Source organism: Lepisosteus platostomus, chromosome 3 (assembly GCF_059453375.1).
Source record: "Lepisosteus platostomus isolate fLepPlt1 chromosome 3, fLepPlt1.hap1, whole genome shotgun sequence".
In the NCBI taxonomy this organism is placed as follows: domain Eukaryota; kingdom Metazoa; phylum Chordata; class Actinopteri; order Semionotiformes; family Lepisosteidae; genus Lepisosteus; species Lepisosteus platostomus.
In genome coordinates this window covers 33,095,167-33,122,458 of record NC_142613.1, presented here as the reverse complement: position 1 = coordinate 33,122,458, position 27,292 = coordinate 33,095,167, and the positions used below count along the sequence as shown (strand labels likewise).

Sequence of the window (27,292 nt, the reverse complement as noted above, 5' to 3'; positions counted from 1 at the left end):
TGCCACAGTGAATACCTCCTATTTGTTTTACCCTGAGAATTGCATTTTCTCTATTTTACAGTTGGGATTGAAACTGTGTTAGTTTTACTAATTATATTAGTCATACCTTAAAAAGCAAAATTGCCATAAGCACTTATTATGGGCTCATATACCAGACTACTCATCTTCCTCTTCTCCTTCCCTTTTTTTTAGAAACTCAGGTGAACAGTATAAAGAAAACAGAGAAAAGTCTAAAAAAACTGGAGCTAAGTGAAGACTGTTTTGTATCCAACCAACTCATTCTTCTTCTCAAACGTATCTTCTTAAAGCATTACTTCACTTGAAGTGCATACAAATAGATAAGATACTCCAAACTTCAGTTTCTTGATATTTTTTCAAATCATTTATATAGTGCCAAGAAAAAGTTTGTGAACCCCCAGTGTAATTATATGAATATCAATGTCTTAACACGATACCCTTGTTTTAATCAATACCAGACCTTTCTTAAATAACCAAAATAATTTATATTTATCAATTCAGTGTTTTTAAGATGCAATGATTTAGGCAATTCGGAAAAAAATATAAAAATTAAGAATCAGTGTATGTGAATTCATAAGCGAACAGCTACTTAGCCTGCTTAAGGTGGTAAATAGAATCAGGTAGTAATAAAGGAATAAGTACACAAAGACTGTTTGGGCAGCCCTGTTCTTAATAATACATTTTCATCATACAGATGTTATACCGGATATACTGTAGAGCTGCAGCCAGTGAGAGGTCGAAATCCAAGAGACCCCAGGGCAGAACGGAGAGAGAGGAATGTAACTAGATGTAGTGAAGCAGGCTTTAAAAGATTAAGGCTTCAATAAGAAGATAGGGAACCGTCTGTGAAGGGGAATGATTTACTAGTCAGTAGAAAATCTAGTAGAAGAATTAGGAAATATCTCATAGCAAAAGGTCAGCAGTAGCTTGGATGCTAAGCTCTAATGTCAGAGCACTGGTATGTCAGAGAATCCTGCCTCAACTATCTGGCTTAATAGGTTAATGGCCCAGTGGATTGGCTTCCTGAATAAAAAGATAATAGTCTATTCCATGCTGAAAGGAAAAGAGGCATGTTTCAGCTGAGGAGCCTTCACAGCCTTGGAGTCTTGGAGGCTGTCGAGCCGTCTTCGGTCATCCTGCCACACCTGAAGAAGGCTCCACAGCTGAAACGCTGCGTCTCTTTTTTTTTCCTTTCAGCAGGGAATAAACCTTTTTCTGTTCCTTTGCAGCCTACGGATGCTGACGCAGCTACCTACTTGAATAAAAAGACATCTGGCTTAATTGCTAGGCATCCTGTCCTGGTACACACGTGGCTAGTGGAAGACTGAGTCCGCAGGCGAATGTGCTGGTCGCCTGTGGCACCTGTAGCGCCTGTATGTAGATGGGCTACAGATTTCAGAGGACCTCAGAAAAAGAGTAACTGACATTCAACACCAGAGACGGTTGCAAAACCATTTCTAAAACTTTCTCCATCGTTCCACTGTTAGACAGTCAACAGATGGAAAATATTCAGGAGTACGGTGACTCTACCTTGGACCGGTCATCCTGCCAAGCTCTCCCCTAAAGCAAAACAGAAAATCACCTGAGGTGAAAGTGAACCCCAGAGTAACATTTAAGGACCTGCAAGCCTCTCCTGCTGTGACTACTGTCAGTGTTCATGCCTCAACCATCAAGAAGACTAAGTGGGAATCGTTTTCATGGGAATGGAAGAATAGAAAGAACCACTATTCTCTAAAAATAACATCGCTACACGGTTTAAGTTTGCAAAGAGCAACTTGAAGATCCACAAGACTACTGAACAGATGACTTTCTTGCCACAATAAGAACCCTTTCGTGTGGCGAAAACCAACCAACTGCCTTCCAACAGATGAACCTCATCCCAACTATCGAGCATTGTGGTAGGAATATCATGACATGGGACTGATTTGTTGCCCCAAGACCAGAATGGCTTGCTGGAACCACAAATTAGGCATTGTATCTGCAAACACTGGAGAAGAATGTCAGGCTGTGTGTTAATCAGCTGAAGCTGAGCCAAAAGTGTGTTACGCAGCAAGAAATTAATCCTAAACATACATGCATGTGTGTCAGAATAGTAGACAAAGAAACAAAATTCACATATTGGACTGGCGAAGTCAAAGTCCAGAAAGAAACCCACTGAAATGTCATGGTAGCACCTAAGGAGAGCTCTTAATGCAAGGAAACCCTCAATGTAGCAAACTTGAAAACAGTTCCTAAATTCCTAAAAGCCAAAGCAAGAGACTGTTAGACTGTCTAGTTGAAGTCATTGATGCTTAAGGTGCTCCCAGTTACTGAATCTTAGGGCTATTAACATTAGGAAAATTATCATTAATTCATTCTGGTAATTAAATATTCCAGATCTTTCTTTGTGTTATTCATTTAATCGGTAAAGTCTAATCTTCATTTTATATTTAATCTTCATTTTTTATTAGACTTTCAGGATGATCTAATTATGTTTTAAGTCTAAATACAGGAGAATACAGACCAACCTAGGGGATTCAAAATTTTTTCTCAGCACTGTAGAAGTAAATTATATTTTACCATTTATTATGTTATTGATAGAATATATAACACTCATGTCCCTTTATTCAAATTTTAAAAAAAAAAACATCATCTTGAAATCCAGGAATATTCCCACCTCAATAGTTTGATTTTGTTGTACAACCACACTCAGGATCTGGTAGTAGCATGAAATGCCAATTTCAATATCATTGTAGAGTGACCCAAGATCAGTTTGTTAACTCCTACGCCATAAGGCAATTCATCCTTATGTACCAGATGTTCCAGTCTGTTACATTTCTTCCTAGCGACAATTTGTGAAGATTTGTAATCAGACTGAATGCGTGCAGTGGAGATGGAGATCTGCATAAATTGAGTCAATAACATAATTAAATTGTATAAGCAACTGGCCGTTGATACATTTACTACTTTAGAATGAACAAGGACTTGAAGTCACACTTTTTAAATCTATATTTTTCTAATGACAAAGCCCTGATTTCTACAACCCTTGGTTTAATTCTATTAACTTGGTTGAACTGATTATTTCCTAGGGATAACAATAAAAATGGCACTTTTAGGTCCTTGCAATCACTCATTATCACAATCAATCAATCACAATTATGCAGATTTTGCAACCTTTCATTAATAAAAGAACTGCCAATCTATCTACGAGCTCAAATAATTGAACCGATTTCATATTTGATCTAAAGTCTGTCCAAATGACATAAGAAACATCTAAACCTTAAGGTGGGAATTTCTGACTGAGTTCACATAGAATGACCCTAGCTTATTCCTTTATGAAGCAAATGTAGTTTTCAGTAATAGGAAAGATACAATGGGAGCCTTCAACTAGAATAATAACAGTGGTATTATGTATACAGAACACTGCTATCTAAAGAGAGACTTCCTCAATTTCATCCTCAAATGCGTTTATGGCCTTCACAGTTGGCTTGTTCTCGGCAACCTGCAGCCCGTTGCTGTTGGAGGTGGTGGTTTTCATGTCATCAAACAAAAAATGTCTCTCTTTTTTCTTGCCTGGGGTGCTTTTCCCCCAGGGAAAGGGGACACTGTTTCCCTGAGACATCTTGCTGGCTGCTGGAGGACTCAGTATCTCCATCTTGGAGGACATGTCTGTATTGGCAGTAGAACCAAATAACTGTTGCATAAGGTTAGTCTTCTTATCTTTGCCAAAACTAAGATTTAGAGTGTCTCTGTGTTTTTGTTCAGCACTTTCACTTGTTTGGTTAGTAAGTCCACTCCTGCTCGTTGCCTTCCCAAAAGATGGCACGTAGCTACCGAAGGTCAGATCTTCACTGGACTCCTGAATCTTAATTCCTCTGCGTCCTGAGGAGTCGGGCTTTTTGAGAGCGTCTTTGGTCCCCTGGGAAGGCATGCCATTGGGAAGGTTCTCCACTGGCTCGGTGAACTTGAAAATCGATGGGGTTGGACTCTGTGGCTCCGCGGAGTGCTTGGCTGGCTTGGAGTCAGAGAAATTGGAAAACAAATCTTCGCTTTGAGTTTCCTGGTCAATCTCCCGCATCCTGGCCAGAAGCTGCTCCTTCTTGCGTCGCTCCTCTGCCATTCGCTCCAGACTGTGCGGGTCCCGTTCCCACTGTCTCCTCTCCCTCTCCTCAGCCTGCTGCTGCTCCTGCTGCAGTGGGTCTCCACGCCACCTCCTCTCCTCCTCCTCCTTCTCCCACTCTGAGCAAGACACACAATCGCAGTGATTGCAGAGAGAAGCAACTGTTCACCAGGGAACAGGAATCCATGGTTTTATTTTAACCATCTCGAGCCCGTTTCTAGTACTATTCCTAGTACCTTCTCATTGCTGAAAGATGCCTACAAATATACTGAGAGGCACGGAAACCCAAGAAATGTTGAATTTGCACATGGGTATTTACAAAGAAGGAACTTTCATTTTCATTTCAAATACTTGGAAGCGGGTTTAAACATTCTAAAAAAAAGTGTGGATTTGTGGTCAGGGGTCTCACTGACGTTTGTGGGTTGAAACCATGGGTGGGGTGCTGCTGTTGTTATCTAGCTTCAGTAAAATGCCCAGCCAAACAAGTTAAGTTGCTTTTAGAAGCATCAAACATATTGAATAATGAACGTATATGTAAACATTCTATTACTCCGAATGTGGAGGGCTAAAGAAAGGCTTCAAGTGAGGATTAAGGCACACTTGACATTCACCTAGTATTATAGTCCTCTTTTAAAATGCTTGTACAGCTGAATGGTTAAAGCTGAGAACTTCAAAAAACAAAAAGATTATCAAGTCAAAAAGCAAAATGACATCTCAGCAGGGATTGCTGTGCAAATTAATTATAGCATTTCTCATCATTGTTCATACTGTATTTATGCACCCATCAAAGTTTATAGTCTGCAAGAACTCAAACTTGTTCGGAAATGGGGTCATCATCTGAGTATAAGAGCGAAATTGTGCCCTCACCTTCTCGCAGTCTCTTTGCTTTCTCCTCCAGGGCTTGGAGCTCCTGATCTTTCTTCAGCTTCTCCTCCCTCTCCTTCTCCCGTTCCTCCCGGTCTCTCTCCGCTCTCTGCTGCTCCTCTGCTAGCCTCTGCTCAAGCCCCTTGTCCTTCACTTCCTTAAAAACGCCGGAGATTATCATTCGACTATGTGTACAGTGCATTTCAATATAACCTGATCGGATTTTTTGTGTCAAATGTATGGGGGAGTACTGAAAAGGTGGTTTGAACGCTACCATCCTGTCATATATGCTTGAGTGCATAAGTGCATTTAATGGTTCCTGTTTAACATCAGTAGTAAAAACATCATGAACATTTTTATGTTGGACTTTTTAACAAAAAGAGAGAAAATGCAAGAGAATTCACTGCTCTCATAGACCCAAATACTTCTACAAATATCACAAAACATGGGAATATATAATAACAACCCTTGCCTTGCCATTATTAGCCAGAAGTCTAATAATCAAGAACTTAAAATCTCTGTAGTCAAAACTGCCTGAAAGAGTCGGTACAGCAAATAAAGCAACAGGTACACCATGAAAAATGCAATCAATCAGGAATTGGAAAATGACGAGACAGGGCTGCCACACAGTGCTAGGTCGCTGGGGTCAATTCGAGACCTGGGGTGCTATCTGCGTGGAGTTTCTCCCCGTGTTCATGTGGGTTTTCACCAAGCACTCTTGTTTCTTCCCACAGTCCACAGATATACTGGTACTATACTGGTAGTGTAGGTTAATTGGCTTCTAGGAAAATTAGTCCTGCTGTAAATGTGTGAGTGGTGTCTATGTGTCTGGCCTGTAATTGACTGGTGTATCCTGCCTTGAGCCTACTGCTTGGCCAGGATAGGCTGTGGCTTCCCAGCAACCCTGAATTGGATAAAGAAAATTGATGGATGGCAGTTGAATTCTCCCACATTTTATTGCATAGTCAAACTTTATGTTAAAAACAATTACATATTGTAAGAAAAAAGATGCATATGTGGTTTATACTGCTGACAATTGTTTCAGTTGATACTGTTATAAAAAAAAGCACTGATACATGACAAACAAAAGAAAACAAAACCCATAGCTCTGAATCTAATCTTACTGAACTGCCTGACATTGTCACTTGCCTTTGATGAAAGATAATCATCTTCTTTTGAATTCCGTGAACCATCAGTGATAGCAGGGGGTGGTGTAGGAAACTCGATGGGCAACAGGTTTTCATCAGTCTGCACACTCTTTGTTACGTTCCTGTTAGGAGCTAGACGTTTAAAAAATATCAGGTAAACAATTGTTTAAATTGCCGTGGAAGAAGCATTACTTTTAAAAGCACGTAAACTTCTGTTAAATAGCCAGCAGCCATCACTCTGCAACTCACAACTGGCAACCCAGTGAAGCTCAGCAGGTGTGAGCCTGGTCAGTACCTCGATGGTTGCTGCAAGAAGTGGTGTTAGTGGACCAAGAGGGGAGGCTCACCCTGTGGTCTGTGTGGGTCCTAATGCCCCAGTATAGTGATGGGGACACTACACTGTAAAAAGGAGCCATTTCTCAGATGAGAAGTAAAACCAAGGTCCTGACTCTCTGTGGTCGTTAAAAATCCCAGGGAATGTCTCGAAAAGAGTAGGGGGTAAAGCCCAGTGTCCTGGCCTTTACCAATGCCCTCCTAATAATCCCCATCTATCAATTGGCTTCATTGCTCAGCTCTCCACCCCACTAATGGCTGGTGTGTGTACTAGTGCACTTCAGCTGCCACTGCATCATCCTGGTGGGCTTCAGGTGGTGGTGGTGGAGGAGAGTCTCCATTACCCGTAAAGCACTTTGAGTGGAGTGTCCAGAAAAGTGCTATATACAGTTAATGTAATGAATTATTATTAAATCTCTTGTCATTCTAACAACCTCAAAATAGTTCTCTGAAACATGTTAATTACCCAGCAAGTCTTTTGTTTGCACCTTTGTGAAATTACACCCCTTATGAACAAAACATTGACTTAGACTGCAATCATTTGTGCTGTTAAAGGTAGTGTTTGTGCTACTTTTAATTCTGAGATGTAAGGGATTTTATTTCTTGGTGGGGAGTGATGTAATTGAGTCTCCCTACAACCACGCAACAGAACCAAACCAGTCGCACTCCTCTGTGCTCTGTTTGTGCTGGTTTGCGCCTCTAAAAGCACTGTTGTGTGCCGTTTTGGTTTTTGAGACATACAATAATGCATTTTTGGGGGGGAGTGATGTAACTCTACCCATGCAGTTTTCTCTCCACAAACAGCAGAAACAAGACTAATTTATCCGTGAATTCAATCACATATAGGCAGATGTATGACTACATTATAATAATAATGAATTTATTTTATATTATTTGTTTGCTACAGTGTGTTTAGGAGTGTGTTAAAAAATGTCTGAATGTCTTGATTGTTTTGTGCTCCTGGTATCCAACTAGACGGTCTGTATCCCACGTGTATCAGCTGTAAAGATCATACAGCTTCCTGGTCTATGTCAGTGTGCCATTGGTCTGTTTTGCTCTTTTGATTGGATATAGTCTAGTGTTTTAGCTGTAGTTTGGAACCTGACAGCGAATGTATTAAAAGAGGAGTGGTCCAGGTTAATGAAAGTACAGTCCACCATGCTATTGCCTAGAGCTACGTTCCTCAGAGTCCCCTTTGATCCTGCCATTGGTGATATACAGTGCAGCCCTTGACAGACCAGTAGTAGAACACACCTGTTCTGGTTCAGCCTGGGCGTTGTGGCTGCATGACACGTTGAAACTTGTCACACTAGTATGTGTAACAGAGAGGAATCTCCAAATATATGAGGGTTCCCCTGTGCGCAGGTGAAGTTTGCCAGTGTGGCTGCTTGTGTCTTGAGATCGCCAAAGAGCAACATTTCTCTGATCCGGGTATTGGCAGATCTTCATGTGGGGAAATTCTTCACTGTTCTTCTGTAGGGGGGGGGGGGGGGGGGATATAGACTTTGGAGATTCGTGAATCATTTTGTTTGGGCTGTTGAAACCAGAATCTGTACCTCTTGGGTTTCTGACACACGATCTTACATAAGATTCGTTGTAAAAGAGTGATGTCATTCCCTGCCATGCAACGTAGCTGTTAAACTGAAGTGGAAGAAAAGTATCTTATTTTGGGGGAGGCACTTCCCACAAAATAGCCCAACCTAGGGTAACAAACTTGGTCCAAATAAATTAGACCAGTTTGGTTCTCCAGAGCAATTGAATGAGGGGCTGAGTGACGTCACTATCCCCCCAAAAATAATCCCTTATATCAAAGAAACAAAAGTAGCAAACCGACACAAACCGAACGCGCTTTGAGTCATTACACTGTTGGTAGGGGAGCCAGCTTCACAAAGCTGCCTTTTGCCCCCTGGACAAATTGAACATTCCTATCTTCCTGATTTGCATTAACAATGAGGAGAAACACAGAGGGAGTCATACAAAACAGACAATCTTTCAAAGTGCTCGAAAACAAATGAAAAACTACATATCAAAGAAATGTCCATTTAAAGTTGTTTGAATTCCATTTTTAAGCACTTGCACAATTTATTTTGTTGTACTTTAGCAACACTACCAATCAAATCTATTCTCTCTACAAAGTACCGTATGATGGGATAATTAAGACAAACGAGGCCAATGTAAACAAGATTTTGTCAAGTGAGAATGTCTTTATGATGACAATCATATTTTAAGTATGCCAAGTTACTAAAAAACTATAAAGGTAGACAAACAGGAAATTAAGCAAATATAAACTTGTTTCTACTTGCATCATTTTGTAATATACCAATATTTTTATAAAGAATACCAACCAATCACAATTAATACTTCAGAGATGGAGAGATTGTTGTACAGTGTAGTATTTATGAATCTTTGGAAAATATCTATTTTTTTACATTTAGTGGCACAAGGCATAATTTACAACCAACAGCTACACCACATTTCCCTGTGGATACGGCGAGATACTATAGTGAAACAACAGCTAGAACTAGTCAAATATGAAAATGGTAAAAACAAACATTTGTTTTCCTTAAATTTAATACCTAGTCATGCCTCAAAACAACTATTTTCTTCACAAAAAGGAATTCAGTCTTTCATTCATGGCACCATTTAACTGGGGTTTTGAAGCTCTTATTTATGTGATCTGCATGTGTGATTTGCACCACTAAGCTGTTGTGCATTGTGCATTACATTCTTAGATAGCCAGTGATTCAGCTGTTAAATGAGGTGGGGAACTATGAAACAGTCATACCTTTTTTCCTTGAGGCACTGTCTCCATCTTTCTTTGGTGATGGCTTTAGTATACGGTTGGCATAGATGTTCTTTGTTTCAAGTTCCCTCTCCTTTTCCTATGGGACAAAAGCAGTACAACATGTTCCTTTAACACCCCTCAGAATATTCCCAAAAGCCGCAGCAGTAAAATGACAGCAGTGATTTTTTGAAAAAATACATCTTTTATCCTGGCATGTATTGTGGTAGGTTTTGCAGGCACCTGAAAATCAAACTTGACATATATTCTTTTAATGGTTCTCCTTACTTCTTGCAGTTGGGAGACTGCCGTTTGGTATGGCGATAAATAATGGCTTCCATGTTCCATCCACTAAGTGACCATACTAAAGATTTGGTTGACACACTGATATTAAGCTAAGAAGAAAGCACAACAGTGTGTATGGAAGCCGCTTATGAACTTACAGCATTTCTGAGGTCTAGCCAGTAAATAAAGGGGTGTATCTGCACGGTACCTTAAGTTTCTGTCCCAGTCGCTCAAGCTCTCCCTGGAGGTTTCTGACTTCCTCCTGGGCTTCGTGAGCTTTCTTCCTCTCAGCCACAAGCTGCCTGTGAAAGCTGCTGCTACTCAGCTCCAGGTTTCTCTCCAGATCCTGCCATCCGGAGCACACGAAAGCAGCTGATTAAACAATGCCGTCTGGTGCCAAGGCTGCTAGGAAACACACTGCTGGAGCCCCTGGTCTCTAGCTCATATCCCAATGCCTGAGAGCATCTCTAGCAAGACAAACCAACTAAAACCAATCAACAGATTCTCTATGTGCTCACAGACACAGAGCACCATGTCACAGAAAACATGTTTGTGGTTTTAGAATGATGTATTACATCCATTAGTAGATGCTAGATTAGATCAACAGTACCAATTTCACCACTGATGAAATGGTTTTATCAGAATCATATCTTTCCCTGTCAAGGCCATGGCAAAATCATCAGTAATACCGTCACTGCCTTAAAAAAAAAAAAGTATAGTACACAGTATGGTTCTTCTATAAAGTTTAGACTAAAATAAGAGAAATTAAGTTTGAATCAAATGTTTCTTGTTCTATCAATACATTTTGTTGTTGTGTTTGAATATATGAATAAAGATATCTGTTCCAATGCATGATTTTTCTCTTAGCACTAAAATATACTGAGCATCAGAAAAGCTTAATCCTCTAAGCATGCATGAATGTTTTCAGGAAAAAATAAAGTACACAGATCATTTTGATTAATCAGTCATTCATGGCTGACTGACCGTGGTACGCTTGAGTGGTTTTTACTGTTCAAAAAGCACCAAATCACCTTAGTAATGAGAGAGTGGATTGGGTAAGGTGATGAGGTGATTTAACCTCTTGAATGTCAAGCCTGGTAAAAATCACGACCAAAAAAACATGGTGAGGATATGCTCCTCCTATCAAGACAGCAATGCCTCCGTGACTCTTTACCGATGAATCAAACCTCAAAATCAAGTAGTGGACAAAAAATGGAGACACCTGGATAAGTGAGGGACAACAAGTACACTGAAAGCAAAGGTGTCCACACACGTTTAGCAGGAGCTTCAGTGATCAAGGCATCACCGCCTTCTGATGATTCACGGGCAACAGCATCTCGGGTGATGTCAGCATGAGATTTGAGGAAAAAACTATCAGCAAAGGACAACAGTGCGTGGAAGCACATTCTCTGGGATTGTGATCAATATACAGTAATTTAAAGTGCAAGGCAAAGCAGGTAAGCAACTGTAAATCTCAACCTGGGGTGCCGGCAGCCAGTCTTAATCACAAACAGATCATGGGACCTCTACCGAGTGGCATACAATAGCCAGGTGCATCATCACACCTCGCAGTGTGCGTTTGTGAGTCCAGCTGAGCAAAGAGCACAGGCAATGGACTATTAGCAGTGAAGAAAAGTGATATCATCATATGAGTCATCCTTCACTATGTTCTCGATAAACAGAGGAGTGCATATGGGACGTCAATCTAAATGTGGTGCACATTTTCCTGACATGGTTTGGGTGCAGTCTGTGTGTGCCCTACGATGGACTGGCGTCCTGTCCAGGGTGTATCCCGCCTTGTGCCCGTTGCTTGCTGGACTAGGCTCTGGCTTCCCTGCTCTGCTGACATCCATTACAAAATGGATGGTTTCGGTGCACTTATTGCTATTTTGCTATTTATTTAAGATGCAGTCATTGCTAATTGCTACTGAGTGATCACCTTCACCCCACATGGCAGCACTTCTTTCCTTCCAGGAGGAGTGTCTCGCCAGTTGACAACGATAGGTCACCCAATGGTTTAACGAGAATGCTGCATTAACTTGTGTAAGATCTAACAAACAAATAGAGGTTCATTCCATGCGGGGCAACAGTGTCTGGTTGCTACAGAATGACTGATCCCACAGTGAGTGAGGGTAGCCTGAGTGCACAGTGCTACAGTGATCAAGTGCTTTCCCTCATGGCAGCACATACAGTATTCACATGCTGCACATGTAACACCATTCTTGTGAGATGAGACTGGGGAAGGTATGATGTGGGTACCTTTCTTGCCAGACTTTAGCTCCACTGAACGTTTGTGGAAAGAGCCGAGATGACATGTGGCATCTAGGGGTCAGAAACCAATGAACAGACATGCTTGTCCAGGCGCTGTGACGGTAATGGGATAAACTCCCACAAGACCAATCTCTGCAATCTGGTGTAAAAAATTTACTGCTTGTACTGCTTCCATGGTAGCTAGACATGATACTTCTGTGAAAGGCACAGACTAGATCCCCTGTTGATAAATGCTCAGCTGTATCTGCTCAATAAAAAGCCAGTGCGCCTGCCACAAGGGAAAGTCTTAACATTTTCATTATAGTGTGAATTTGTAGCATGTTTCTTCTGATAATCAGTATATATCTTAAGACAATTCAATTCAAGATTTATGATCCTGTGATCAAATTTGTTTTTCGGCACAGTCCAATACAACAATAAAACAAGGAAGACAAACATTACCAACAAAGATGGTACAATAGCCTTACAGAAGATAAGAGAGTTAAAAAAAGCTTATATAAACATTCACATTTTAATTATGTATAGGATTTCTTTCATGTCAGCTAATTAGAATTCACATTGGAGGGCCAGCAGTCCACAAATCAATAATGTAAGTGGCAATTAAGTACACGTGAAATAATGAGATGTATAACAGGTCACCTAAATTTCACAAACATCGAACAGCAATAATATAGCCAATTACACAATGTCCTGTGTACAGTAAAAAACAAACAGAAGGAACAACATAACTTTAATCTACCAGAAATGAGTAATTTAATTGGAAAACTGTAATTTAACTGCACTCAAAGAAACACTGAACCGTCTCCATGGAATTACAAGAATATGATATCATATGTTTTTTCAGAGACAGAGAGGCTCAAGATGAATGCAAGTAGCCAAAACAACAAATCTGTTTTAGCTGCTTTTAATATAAATTCCCTGTTATCCCTGTTCCCTTGGATATGTAAGTATATGCCAAGAAGATTCATTAGAAAACAGAAGAATACAGAACCTACTATACTTCATCTGATTTCTCTGACACACGCAAATTTACATTTCTACCTATAAAACTGTAACAGCTATAAGGTACTGTGAAATTCCAATATCATCTTCAAACCAGCTGATAAATGAAATTAAGATCTTTTGAGATCTATCCTAAAGCTTAAGAAAGAACGATACAGTTTGTTCAATGGATCAAGTGGCTCACTCCGAGTGCACTCTAAGTTTTATGATCCACATGCTGTGACCGTGAGCAAGAGTAAAGTCGCCAGCTGTCTGTGACCGAGATGCTGCTGCATGCCCCAGGGGGCAAGGCTGGGGTATGTGGGCCAGAACTGTCTGCACCCTTGAAAGTCGCCCAGGTGGCATCTGCGATGGACGCATCTCGTTTCTAACTGGAGACGAACCTCCCGCACTACGGAAAGCATCCGAAAAAGATCTGCTCAACGGGGGGGCAGGGGGAGGACAGAGAAGCCTGAATACGCTTTCTCATCTACTTCTCATCTATCTAATGAGCTCTAAGGAATGCTTTTTATCAGACAGGCCTGTCTAATCCTGGAGAGACAGTGTATATGTGTCACGATCCTCATCCCTCCTCTTAAGGGTGCTCTGACCCTTTCCTATTTTAGTTCATTATGTGCACCTGTCCCTTGTTTTCCTTATTATTATTTATAGCCTGGCGCTCCCGCTATTCCCCGCTCTACATTGGAAGACGTACGCCCGGAAGCACGACTACCAGCGGGTCCTGGAGAGACCTGACGGCATAGGCTTCATCACGGCGTCCTAACCTGCTGAGTCTGGGGCTCGGAGCACCTGGCCTCGTAACAGTTGTTATCCTCCTGGTTCCCTGTCCCTGTTCCGGATCCCGTTCCCGTTTTAATCTTGTCTGTCTCGGATTGGATCTCCTGGCTCCTGGACTGCGCCCTGGTTTCCCCTTTGGACTACCTTAGGACTTGTTCGCCTGTGCCACGCCCCCCTGAGCACCGGATCACAGCCATCACGCCCCCCTGTCTGTCATCCCGTCCTGCTCCTGCTGTGTTTCCCTTGAAGTCTTATGACGATATAATCACTTCCGGATTATATCGTCTGCATAGAGTCCAAAATACGCACTACTCGGGAGCCAGGACCGGCTCCCATGACAATATGCAAGGGTCAAGACTGGACTCCTTTACTATAAATGGAGCCTCTCTTTATCCTACATGTTATGATTTGAAAGCATTCAGTTATAATAATTCATTACTTTTTCCATGTTGGGGTCCTGACAAATATGGCCTAAATCTCTGTTAAAAGCTTTCAGCTGTTTTGTGTTTATAATTAATTTGGGAAAATCTCTTGAATTTTGTTTTCACTTAGACATTATCTTGATCTAAATTAAATACATTATGATTCCCTATTTTAAGACAATAAAATGTGACAAGGACCAAGGGGGGGGTGAATATTTTTCGTGGCCATATTATACAAATTGATGATACCTTCAAATAGGGTCATAAATGTATTTTTAATTTAATTACTGTATGCTTAAGACATCTTTAAATATGAAAATGTTTTCAATTCTACTAAAAGATAGATAAGGACTATAGCATTTTGGGATATAAAATATAATACTAGACTGATCCAGTGTATTGTTAAAATTTAAGGGGGATTTTTACTCCAATGAACATTAAAAGGCAGGACATGGTCCATGGGGACCACAATCAAGGTACCCCACAGGATCCAGCCTGGGGTTACATCAGACGAGTCCACCTGCACTTACTCATTATCTCTTGTGTGTGGTTGCGGGGTTAACAGACGTGAGCTGAGACATGAAAATCTTAACTGGCTATTCCAAGGTCAGGTGGGTAGAATGAAAAACCAAGTTTTTTTAAAAAAACAGCAAAAATGACAATTATAATGTAACAGAGATGTGAATTCTGTGATGTCCATGGCAGAATTTCAGAAAATAACAGATGGACTTTCATTTACACGTTGCCATCAAGTTTTTGCTTTTATTCATGCATTCATTTTAGATGCTGAATAATTTGGTTTGCCATGCAACTTCAAAACCAAGAAAATTATTAAGACCAGAATTTGCAGGTAGAGCTATACAGTACTACTACATAGTTTCCAAAAAAGTATTTGTTAAAAGAGCTGTGACTGTACGGCCCTTGCCTGAACCAAATTCTCTAGAAAGATGAGGGGAAATGAGCTGCTGCCCCCAGTCAACTGACCACCTGGGAGAAAACAATTGATCAGGTGACAATGGAATAAACCAGGAAGCTGAGGCTTCCCCATCAGTCATTATCTGCAGCCAAGGAGAGCAGATCCTGTGAAAATGTGCTGTAGCAGGGGGAGAAGGAAGCACCTGACCATGGAGTTTGTGGGTTTTGAGAAGTGTCGTTTTTTTTAATTGAACAGTCTCAGGAAGAGACTGAGTTTTGGAACATTTGGACCTTGGAGAGGACAGCACTGTGGCACAGTGGTCAATACTGCTGCCTTGCAGTGCAGGTGCCTTGAGTTCAATCCCTGGGGTTCTGTCTTTGTAAAGTTTGTATGTTCTCCCTGTGACAACATGGGTTCACATGGGTTTCCTCCAGGTGCTCTGGCTTCTTCCCATAATCTAAAAACATGCTGGTAGGTAAAATGGCTTCTGGAAAACTAGTACTAGCATTAGCGTGAGAGTGTGTGTGTTTATGTCTGTATGTGCCATACAATGGACTGGCTTCCCATCCAGGGTGTATCCTGCCGAGTGCTTGTTGGTTGCCAGGACAGGCTCTGGCTCTTCCGTGACCCTGTATAGGATAGATCAGTTTAGAAAATGGATGGACGATCTTGGGGAGAGACTAATGCTTTGTTGCCGATAAGCATCTTAGCTTCCTGGTTGACTAGAGGGAGACATCTAGTTAGAGCTTGAAGAGAAGCCTAGGCTTTTGTTTTCTCTTTTGTTGAGTTTTGTTTAGTTCTCTTACATGGTGAGTAAAGAACACTGGCTTTTACCTTACTGCTAGATGTGTGTGTTTTACCTAGGGCCTGCCTATTAAAAGGTTGCTGCAATGGCACACCATCGCAGGGTCTCAAACACAGGAAATACTTTTAACTGAAATTCTTTTGTTTTTATTTTTCACACAGCCCAAGCCGTAGAGTGGGCAACGCTTACACGCCGGTCGACATTGAGAAAACCGACGTACCTTGATCCTCCGGTCGTTGTCTTCTAGACGACCCTCGGCCTGCGCCAGCTTGCGGGCCAGTTCTTCACGCTCCGCCAGGTGCCGGTCCTGCGCCAGCCGCCGCAGCTTCTGCAGCGTGCTCCTGCAGCGGTGCAGCTCGTCCTCCGTCTCCTTCAGCTGCCGGTCCGCGGCGCGCTCCCTCTCCTGGGCCCTGCGCAGGCGCTCCCGCAGGGTCCTCGCCTCGTTGTTGTGTCGGGAGATGAGCTGAGATATCTCGTTTTCCGTGTCCTCAAACTTGTGGAGGGCTTTCTCCTGCCGGTGCTGAAGCTGCCGCAAGATCTTGTTCTCCTTCTGCAGCCCGTCCAGCCTCAGCTGCAGCTCCGCCAGCTCGTTCTTCAGCTCATTGATCTTCAGCAGCCGCGCGGACAGCACACGCTTGGTCACCAGGTCCAGGTCCTTAGGAGGAGACTCTTTGTTCAGGCTTTGGGATCGGACCCCCCAATTCCTCTGTCCCATAGCCCGGTTACTTAGATGCCTCGATCCCATCTTCTTCAAGCCTACAGAGAGAGTTGGGCATTACACTACAGAGACAAGTGATTTGTGAAGCCGGGTTGTTCCGTTAGTAAATAAAAATGTCTGCCAATGTTCTTCTACAATAATTCATATTTTTTAGACTGAACTGAACTGAACTGAAGGATCTTTATTGAAACTATTTTCACGCACACTTGTTCTATAAAACTGACTTAGAAGTGTAAAATGGAAAATAATCTCACACACTTGGTATCTTAAATGTTTAAATATCCACGCACATATCAGCAGAAAGTTTATCCTTGATTAGTTTAAAACATGCAACTATAAACTCCATTTCAGCTTTGTAGATCGAAATCAAACATGTTCTCCGAATTCCAAATTAAACTTCCATTAGAAATCTGAGAGTGTAAATATTTTGAATGAATTGGCCTTGTAGCTTGTCAGATGACAAAGACCAGAAAACAAATAAATCTTCCATTCTGTGTCCAACAGCTTTGCTCCTTTTGTTTCCCTGTCTAGGAAATGTCTTCTGAAAACTGGCAAGTGGAGGTTTTCTTTCACTAGACGCTTGGTATTGGTGTTTGATTATTGTAATTAAGGGGCTTAAGATGTTTTTGTATTTGTCATTGCTTAATTTTTCTGTTCCTCTAGAATGGACTGCTGGTTGCTGCTACTTCTCTCTCTTTCTCTTTATGCCAGCGGCTATATCACCCTGCAACTCACTAATAGCAACCCACCGAAGCTCAGCAGGTGTGAGCCTGGTCAGTACCTGGATGGGAGACTTCCTGGCTGCTGCTGGAAGAGGCGTTAGAGGAGCCAATAGGGGGCGCTCACCCTGTGGTCTGTGTGGGTCCTAATGCCCCAGTATAGTGACAGGGACACTACACTGTAAAAAGGGGCCGTCCTTCAGATGAGGTGTGAAACCGAGGTCCTGACTCTATGTGGTAATTAAAAATCCCAGGGCATTTATTGAAAGGAGTAGGGGTGGTATCCTAGTGTCCTGGCCAAATTTCCCATTGGTCTTTACCAAACATGGCCTCCTAATAATCCACATCTATGAACTGGCTTCATCTCTCGGCTCTCCTCTCCACTGATAGCTGGTGTGTGGTGAGTGTACTGGTGCATTATGGCTGCTGTCACATCATCCAGGTACTGTAGTTGCTGCACATTGGTGGTCCAATGTGCTTTGGTTGGAGTGTTCAGAAAAGAGCTATATACTATAAATGTAAGGAATAAGTATTACTAATTTCTCTTTGCACCCACTGCATGATTAGCACACACACCATTTAAGGACAATAAACTCATGGTTTAGTTCTGCTCTCCTGACTCACCTACAGACACAGCAAAGGCAAATGAGGGACCAGTGCTACAATATACTGTATTGTGAATGATAACTCTCTTAAGTGTCTTCACTCAAAGGCTGAGAAAGGGTCGCTTATGAGTTATTTAAATGTAATGCCTTAAGAAATGGAACAGTTACATAAGTCAGGGAACGGATGTGATTGTATGAAAGAAATTTTAAAATCTGTTGACTCTTTAAAACAAAATGTTCAAATGGCTTATGAATTCTGATAGTATAATAATACAATAATACCCCCAAACTCTTAAGCAATTCCTCAAAATTTTGCAGTGCTTCATTCAGAGTTCAGTATCATTCAGGTAACTTCCCTTGACAAAGTGCAAATATATTACACAAAAATGTAGTTACATGAACAGGACTGAACTATATTTTGGGCCATAACAGGATGTAGGACTTTACTAACTTGAACAAACTACATCAGTAGGGGATACAGTACTATCAGAGCATATATTAATATCAGATTGTCAAAAGATTTTCAATAATAAGTAGTTACATTTTTAATAGCAGGTAATTTACAAATAATGGACATAGTAAAACTCAATACTATAGGTATTTAAAGTAACATATACTACAAAAGTTGGTAATGCATAAAACAAAGTAATGATAAGGAGAGAAAGGTCCATTCAAGGTGACATCAGTGGGGTACCACAGAGACATGAGAAAATAAGACGAACTTCAAAACCGTAGTAGTGGCAAAATAAATTCAGAAAGATTAACATATTAAGGACGGGGTAGAAAAGTGCATGACCAGGCAGTAAGATCATGCATTATAAACATAAAATGTAGGATACTGATCTCAAACAAGCAACCTGTGAAATTGATTTAGGTATTTACTGTATGTTAACTTTTTTTTTATCCCAGTACAAACAATACTGGGAAACACTAACAAAGGCAGTAAACAGACAGATGAGAGAGTAAAGTTTAGTGAATCATGCAAACATAATCAATTTATGCTACAATTACACAATAACAACAAGTCTCATTTAAAATAATGTACAAGGTTGGTTCGCCCATTCTGATGAGGATGTTACTACCCTGGAAAGAGTAACGAGAAGACCAGATTAATTTCTGGTCTAGAGGAAGGCTATGGCCACTTTTCTCAAACCCTGGTCCATGGACTGAACCATCCATGTTGTTGAAGAAGATCTTTTAAAAAATGTCTCAATGAGATTCCCACATCAATTAGAAACCAGCTAAGCAAGCCAAAACCATTTCTTTTGTTTGTGCACAGTTTGCAGCAAAATATTAATCTAAATTTCATCAGGTTTTAGCTGTATTAAAATAAAAATATTATTCAGAAGGCAGGTTATGTTAGAACACTGATATTACTTTAGAAAATGACTAAGAACTTGCTTATTGCTATAACACTTCTACAGATATTTTAGTGATAGTTGTTTTCAGTGCAGTTCACACTGTGTGGTCATTATTTTAGAATGTTTACAAGAACATATTTCATGTTAATGACTCAAAGATTACTGCTAAGCACTTTGGGCTTAGTTTGTCCTCCTAGTCGGCTGTAAAGCAAATAAAGTATGGTCTATAAAATAAAAGAACATTCTCAGATTGTCTCACAGTACTGCAAAATTAATTTATCCATTCATTCAACTCCTTTAGAAGTGAAGACCTTTCTGTAAATGTATTAAAATCATTAACACTGTTCAGGCCTGTACAATTTCATACAATGGTGAATTTTAAGATTTGTCGTAAAAGCCTCCCTTGTGAATTTATCTTTTCTACTTAAAACATCTTTTTATAACAGCTGAAGCAAATTTGCAGCCCTTCCAATCCATAATATATTTTTGCTACATACAAACACATACTGCAAAATAAGATCAGATCAACCACTAGGGGCTTTCAGTACTGAAAATAGAATACTATGAAAGGATCCGATTCAAGTATTCAAAGGCATCAACAAACTCAACTCAAAGGTCTTTTTTAGGATCAATAGGAAAACCCTGATCATAGGATGCAAGTGAAAACCACAGAAAAGTGCATTTAAAACTGAGAACCGGAGATGGTTTTTCACACACTGAGCTGTGGATGAACGTGGTCACACCCGATAGCCTGGCTTCTTTCCAGAAACGGCTGGATGAGATGCTCATTCAATTAGTGGACAGTAACAAAACACACTGGTTGGGCCAAATGGCCTCCTCTCCTAAGTAACCTTTCTTATGCTCTCTAGAGCACAGAACGTCATAAGAAAGCTCACCAATGCTGCCATCTACAGGGACATATCAGATATAATCAGGAACAGAAATCTTACAGTAAGCCTTCAACTAAACTCCTCCCAGAAACACCTGGAGAAAAACAAATAACATACTTGCTCCATTACCTATTTCAACTCCTAAAGCCTAGTTTTCTAAAGCTGGCAAAGGTTTACTGATAAATTTTAAGCCTCCATGCTGAGCATATTAACCTCACATGAAAATTAACCTAAAAAATCATTATAAGTATTCAGTAAGATCTCTAAAAAGACAATACGTGCACTCCGGAATAATCAAACATTTTGTGCAACATATTAATTTGTTCAAACCGTAAGGAGTGAACTGAAAACTCATCTTATTAATCACTCTTCGATCTGTGTAAAATTGGGTGCAAATAATATGAATATAGCTAATATACAATTCATTTATTCTACAGGTACAGTTGGTCACAGAAAATAATTCCTAAACTGTACATCGTTTTGTTTTGTAACCTAGACACTCAAGGATTTCTGTTCTATCCTTTTGGTAATCTTTCTAGAGCCTTTCTAACATTTATAAGCAGCACCTACAGGAAACCCCTGTATTCTCCTCTTACCACAAACAGTATGTATTACCTGAGCTTTTCACAAAATGGATTTGTCTCATTTGCAATACTTCCAAATGTGAAATAAGCACCGTCACAGGTCATCCAAAGCCAACAATAAACCTACAGCCACAACCATAACTGGACCATGACTATCATGTCCTTACTGTCCTGTCCTTTACATGCACTGGTCTTCCAGTGCTTCTTAATATCAGGGATCGAATCTCACTAAAGTGCCCACCCTTGCAGCTCTTATGGACCCTTGTGACTATTAACAATGATTGACATACTGTAGGTGTAAACCTCTTGGCCAGGCCATAACTATAACTATCTATGCTAAAGCCAAGATGAATATAGAAGAATATGCTGTTGATGCTCTATTCTCTAGACTTGAGCCCCATTAAATGTCTGTGGGGTGAGCTGGGATGACATGAGATAACTAAGACTTAGACAGGCTCATAGTTATTCAGGTTCTGTGAGGGGAATGGAGCAGAATTCCTTCACGGTGTCACAGCATCAGCAGTCTGGCGCAAGGCACGTGCTGCCGACATACAGTACAACTTGTATTGCTTCCGACAGTGGCCGTGCAAGAAACTAGCCCGTGACATTCACAGAAGACCCCCGCGGATCAACCCATGTTTTAGCAAATGTTAATCGGCATAATACAATTTAGCTACGTCCTGTTTGGTCAATAAAATCTTAGCCAACTGCTACAAAAAAGCCTGAAGATAATTTTGTTGCAGGTAATAAGTTTTGAGGAATAAGGTAATAAATTTTCTTCAATACTCAACTTAATACTAAGTTTCTTCAACACTACTTTCTTCAATACTCAACTTATTATAGGCTGCCAGACGGTCGCGTATTTGTCCTTTTCTTGAATGCCACATAATCTACATATTCAGTCTCCTGGACTATGTGTTCAATTTATTATGGATTTTTATAGATCTGTATTAGAACCAAACTTTTTTTACAGTTTCTTCTGGTGCAGCGAACTGATATTCTCCTGTTACCCGTGTTTCAAGTGGCTCCTGATTTTTGGTGTCACAGTGCTTTGGAAACAGGAAGTCTACAGGCTTTACCACAGATCTCTGCGGTGGAATGCAAGGTTTTACCTTGTTTACATGGAGGGCTGCTCGAGATGCGCCTGGTGCGCCCCTCTCTCCTGGGGCCGGGGGAAGGCGAGTGAGAGCTGGGAGTGGGAGACTGGTCAGACACGTAGGAGCCGTTCTCATAGTCATCCGAGTAGTAGGAGTCGCTGTTCCTCTCGTCGTCGGAGTTGTGATCTTTGTCCGGGTCCCGCGTTCTGGTCCTCGCCCTTTCGCTCATGGGACTGTCACCGTCTGGTTTCTCCTTGTTCTTGCGGTGCGGGGATTTAAAAGGGGGTTCTGAATTCTTGTCAAGGCTCCTACGGGAGTGCCGTCTCCTTTCTCTGTCCCTGTTATCTCCATGGGACGTGTGTGTGTTCTGGGACTCCATTCTGCCTCTGGCTCTGCCTAGGGACTCTGGATGGAAGGAGAAATGCAAACAAACAAATAACTAAAATAAAAGGACAGCCCGATTAAATCACCTTTTGTACATTTTGTATTTATAATACCAATTGCTTAATGTGTGTGACATGCAGTGAAGCTACATAACTCATTACACAGTTCTCCAGTATTCGGTTCTAAACAGAGTGGCACTTTAATATAAAGGCTTGTCTTGTACAGGATTAGAGAAGGCATTGTAAATTCTACGAATAGTGCCAATTCTGCTTTCAAGAATTAATGTATTTTATAAAACTCTGGGTTGAAAACATATGCCCATTAAGGAACTGACTCTGCTTATGACCTATGAGTCAGTCACTCAGTATACATAAAGAAAGCATCCTGTTCAAGTCCTTATCTACATTATTCAGACATACACTCTGCTTCTTTTTTTAAAACCATTCATTACGTGATGAAGTGTAAATGAAGTTCATCTATGTTTTCCCCCGTACAGTGTGAATGAAAAATAAGTATATTTATAAACTTTCACTAAAACACTTGGAAGGACTTGATTACACGGTTGTTCAGGTTTATTTTGGCAGGTGCAGAGGTAATAGTGCTGAATGAGGCTTGCCAACAGCACAGGAGGTTCTGTCAGGTACTCGCTCCTGTATCTGTTAAATGCAATAAAAGGTCCGTTTACATGATGCACCCCAAACTCCCCAGCCTAAGATTTCCAACTCTGAGACAAGACTGATTTCATCTACAGCCCACCTCCAGACTCTGAATGACAGGTGTTTGAATTTCCATTTTGGCTGTTAGAGCACTAAAATCTTGGGTCAAAGAAAGTTTCCCTTTTCTGTTCCAGTACATGGTTGCTGTTAAAACCTGCACATGCAGATGTGACCTCGTGCCCTCGCCGCTCCACCCTGCCGGTTCGTCCCGCAACACCTGGGGCGCAAACCCGAGTCTCCTGCATAACGCAACAGGGAACCAGCCGAGTGAGCTAAAGGAGACCTCCCTCAAACCAGGCGGCTGGGGTCCCTGCTACACGCAGGGAGGGCGATGACGTCACCGCGCCCAAACCAGCTCTGCTACACAGAGCACAAGTGCACTCAGAAACACAAATAAACACCCCCCCAACACATCTATGATCTACTACCAGGATAAAAGGAGGTTTTTTTTATTGGAAGTCTTACACAATAAAAAAGGATGAAATTGGATTTTTTATACTTTACAAGACATATTTCAAAAGAAGTAACAATAAAAACCAGTGTACCTGATCTCTGGATAAAACAATGGTTAGTTTAAGCAACAAAATAAAGTATATTTCTCTTTTACTGCAGCCACACACACTGCACAAGGGCCCAGAGCTTAAATAATCTGAAATGCATTTCACTACTGCACAACGAATCCTATTTCCTCTTCTGTGTAGTTCCACTTTTTAAATTTCAAGAAACTTTCTGGAATCAGATGAACTGACACACTGAAGTGTAACAGCTTTGATAAGAATGAAAAGGCACAATCTTTCACAAACAACTCCCAGTTCACTGGGAGACTTTATGTATGGTCCTCACATTTACTATTGCTCCCGGTACTCTTGCCTGACACACAGTTCTAAGAGTCTCTTTTTCCATGCAATAATGTTTTTTGTCTGGCTGCAATACTTAAGTAAATAAATCATAGGAACAAGTAATAGGTTTATTCCATGCTGAAAAAAAAGAAGAAAGAAAACACAACGTTTCGGCCGTGAGGCCTTCTTCAGGTGTGAAGAACTCCATCACACCTGAAGAAGGCCCCACGGCCGAAACGTGTTTTTCTTTCTTCTTTTTTTCAGCATGGAATAAACCTATTACTTGTTACTATTACATGGAAGGACACAGAACACACTCACTGATATCCACTATTCCTACAACACTTTTAAAACACTTAGGTTTAAGGGTGATGAAGCAGCATATCATTGGTCTAAACAATTCTGAAGTGTGTGTACAAAAAAAGCAACGGAACATGGCCTAAAGTCCTGATCCACTGGATGGCTTAGAAACTTGCTTTTTTCATACAGACCCTACACCTTTGAAAGAATCCATGGAACAATGGCATTTCCTTGGATGAATCATGGCTTATTCTGAGCTTTGCTGATGGCATATTTATCAATGGCACAGACGGCAATTTTGTACCGAACCATGCTGTACAATGAGATTGGTTTGGTGGAAGGGGAGTGTAATGGTACTGAGGTATACGTAATGGTGACTTGTTAGTTCTTAACAGTGAAGAATGAGCAAGGACTTGATTGTTTGATTTAAATATTCAAAACTCACTTCCCAACACTGGTACAGGCACCCTGGTTAGAAGTCACCCCAACACGTTTTCCTACACTAACCCCGTCAACATCTTAATACGTATTTCTTAACTTTCAATTAGAAAATGTCTTGTATCTCACATTCTGCATAGCTGGTGGCGAACCTAAGCAATGACGACTTTTAGCATATGTTAGTTTTGAACCTGTGCAACGATCAGTCCCAAGCGCAGGGCAGGTGCTGAACTCAAGAAGGAGATCAGTAGCATTAACCATCGAGCAGAAGTCATCCATTTCTCAAGGTAAGATTGTAGAAACAAGGGTTTGGTTAAGATGTTCAGTTAAAATGACTGGTAAGTCAGGATAAAAGTGAGTGATAAGGTAGAATAAAAATGTTCAAAAATCTGGTGTACATGGACGGTACCGTACGGTATTTGAGCGGCTACAAATAACACACATGCTAAGCCTAATGCATGCTCCCAAACCCGATCCTATTCTGTTGATCTGTATGGGAAAAGCTTTGAACTTTAAGTCGTAGGGGCAAAGATTATGCTCTTACAGTCCATAACCATTTCATATTTACATGGCTTTATGAGCGATATTTCCACTAGGTATGTGGTTTTGCTATAAACCGTGACTTTCAGATCCTATACCAGATATATATATATATTAGGGACCCCTTGTACATTTACCTTGTAAGCATCTTCCTTCCACTGTTAATGCAACCTTGAGGACACAAGTGATAATCACTCCCACGCACAGACAAGTTGACACAGGCATTCCTTCATGCACACAATCTTCAGGTGTTGGACTGATTGACACAAACCAAGCCAGGCTGGTTATGGGATGAGCTATGTTGTCTCCCGTTGCAGGCAGGATGCATGAAAGGGTAAGATCATATTAAGGTCACTTTATTAGCCATATCCAGTTTCTTGCTTTAGGAATTTGTTTTCGCATACCCCAGCTTGCTCTCCATGAGACACACAGACAGGGAGAGAGAAGCTTGGGGTCAGAGCACAAGGTCAGCAATTTATACAGCGCCCCTGGAGCAGCTGGGGTTAAGGGCCTTGCTCAGGGGCCCAACAGAGTAGGATTCCTCTGCTGGCCGCAGGATTTGAAACGGCAACCTTCCAGCCACAGGTGCGGATCCTTAGCCACAGTGCCGCCACTATGTCCTTGGAATGAGAAGTGCACTGTTCCTGACTGCTTCATTAAGCAGAACTGCAGTTCAGGTATTACAATAGCACTCAAGGAAGCAGACTGCTCTGTACCAACCAATCGTAAAAGATGTTTTGGCATACGATGTTTTAGTAACATAAAGCTATAAAGGGCCGACGCACAAGACTGAAGCTTTCTATCCTTAAGGCTGACACTTAAGCTTAAGCACTCAGATCCCAAATCAATACTATATGTCCACAATAATTTTTAAAGGAATGTGGACTGTCACTCAACATGGCCTATTTTCTGGGCAACGTGACAATTTAAAGGAACAGATAATATGCCAAAAACATTTGTGACCTGTAACAATAGTAAAGATACTAGAAAAATATAAGAAAAGGGTCAAGCTGGACAATTTCTGGAGAAAATACTTCATGTATATTATTCAGAATAAAATATCTTCACAAGATGGTATGCCAGCTCTCTGACATAATTTCAGTATTCAGTATTCCCTCTTCCCTCGTGAAGTCTGACCTTTACTGATTGTTCAGATCATCACACCACTTTTTCTTCAAAAAGAGCCCCCATCTATAATAACACTCAGTGAAATGTCATCGGTTGTGTTGCCAAAGCTTTAAAAGCAAACGCCCAGTGAAACTGTATGTCAGCTGGCAAGTACACCCTAGTAACAACATTCTCAGAGTCGTGTTAAAGAGCCCGATACTCAGAAATTAAGCTACGATTAATGGGACTGAACTGCGTTTGGGATTATTGTCAACTGCACGGAATGTTTTCATTAAAAAGAAATGCAGTGTCGATCCAGTTGTAAAATATTACGATTATGAGAGAATCCTAGATTTCTGGGTAACTGCGAAATGTACCCTTAGAAGTTATTACACGATGCAAAACAAACTTTTAACCTTTTAACAAGGCGCGTTTAAGGAGACGATCTATTGAATGCGATGATCAGACATTGGCACATGTCAACACAGACACGGCCAGTACTCAGCCTCAACGAGCTCAAGGCCTGACACGACTTTAAAGGCATCGTGGAGAGGACCTAACTAGAGACTCCGTCATAATTACAGGAAAACATCTTTATTTTGGGAATACCGTACCAGGAAGTACCCGCTACGTTATTAGAGGGCAGTGCGGGGGAGGAAGGAGACATGCCAATCTTTCTCGAAACAGCCGCGGTTGATATGATGGAGATGGGGGGAGCCGTAAGTGTCATGTACACAACAACCACTTGAGCATAATCAGCGAACTGGACACAATAACCAAGAAAATACCACCTGACACAACCCGCGGCAAGGATCTGGCAAGAAACCGCAGGTTTCTTGAAAAACGAGACAGGCGTTAGCGACGTTTTGCGGACAGTTACTTATAATGTCATAAAAATACGTGAAAATCTTATTAGAGTCAAATTAGACTGCCTTGGCGCATGAGAAAAAAATAATAACTTAGTCATTCAGCATTAGATTTTGTTACACCTTCACTTTAAATAAGCACTGCAATCTCGACCTACCTTTGTGTTATTACACGCATTCATTTCTTTGGAGTTGGGAATCCGCTTACGCGAGGAAAATGGCTCCTGCAGTGCACTATATATTTCATTGATGTTTGTCGTGTCCGCGGATCGCCCTAATCCGCGCTGAGGACTCCAGGGTCTCCGAGTCTGGGGCCAGACGTGTGTGTGTGCTCGAGCTCCACGGTAACGGTGTCTCCCACGGCTTGAGCGCGCTCCCGAGCCCAGGCCCCGCCTTCTGCCTGCTG

The 27,292-nt window shown here is 41.2% G+C and overlaps 1 protein-coding gene across 1 annotated transcript; it reads right to left on the bottom strand.

The window, feature by feature from the left end:
- Window positions 1–1,405: 1,405 nt before the first annotated feature.
- On the bottom strand, window positions 1,406–27,278 carry lca5 (lebercilin LCA5). The gene is made up of 8 exons (XM_088625332.1): window positions 27,045–27,278; window positions 21,712–22,101; window positions 15,943–16,478; window positions 9,738–9,875; window positions 9,248–9,344; window positions 6,127–6,261; window positions 4,985–5,134; window positions 1,406–4,236 (listed from the first exon to the last, which is right to left on the bottom strand). The coding sequence occupies exons 2-8, from the start codon at window positions 22,073–22,075 to the stop codon at window positions 3,428–3,430; spliced, it is 2,229 nt and encodes a 742-aa protein (XP_088481458.1). The 5' UTR covers window positions 22,076–22,101; window positions 27,045–27,278; the 3' UTR covers window positions 1,406–3,427.
- Window positions 27,279–27,292: the final 14 nt, after the last annotated feature.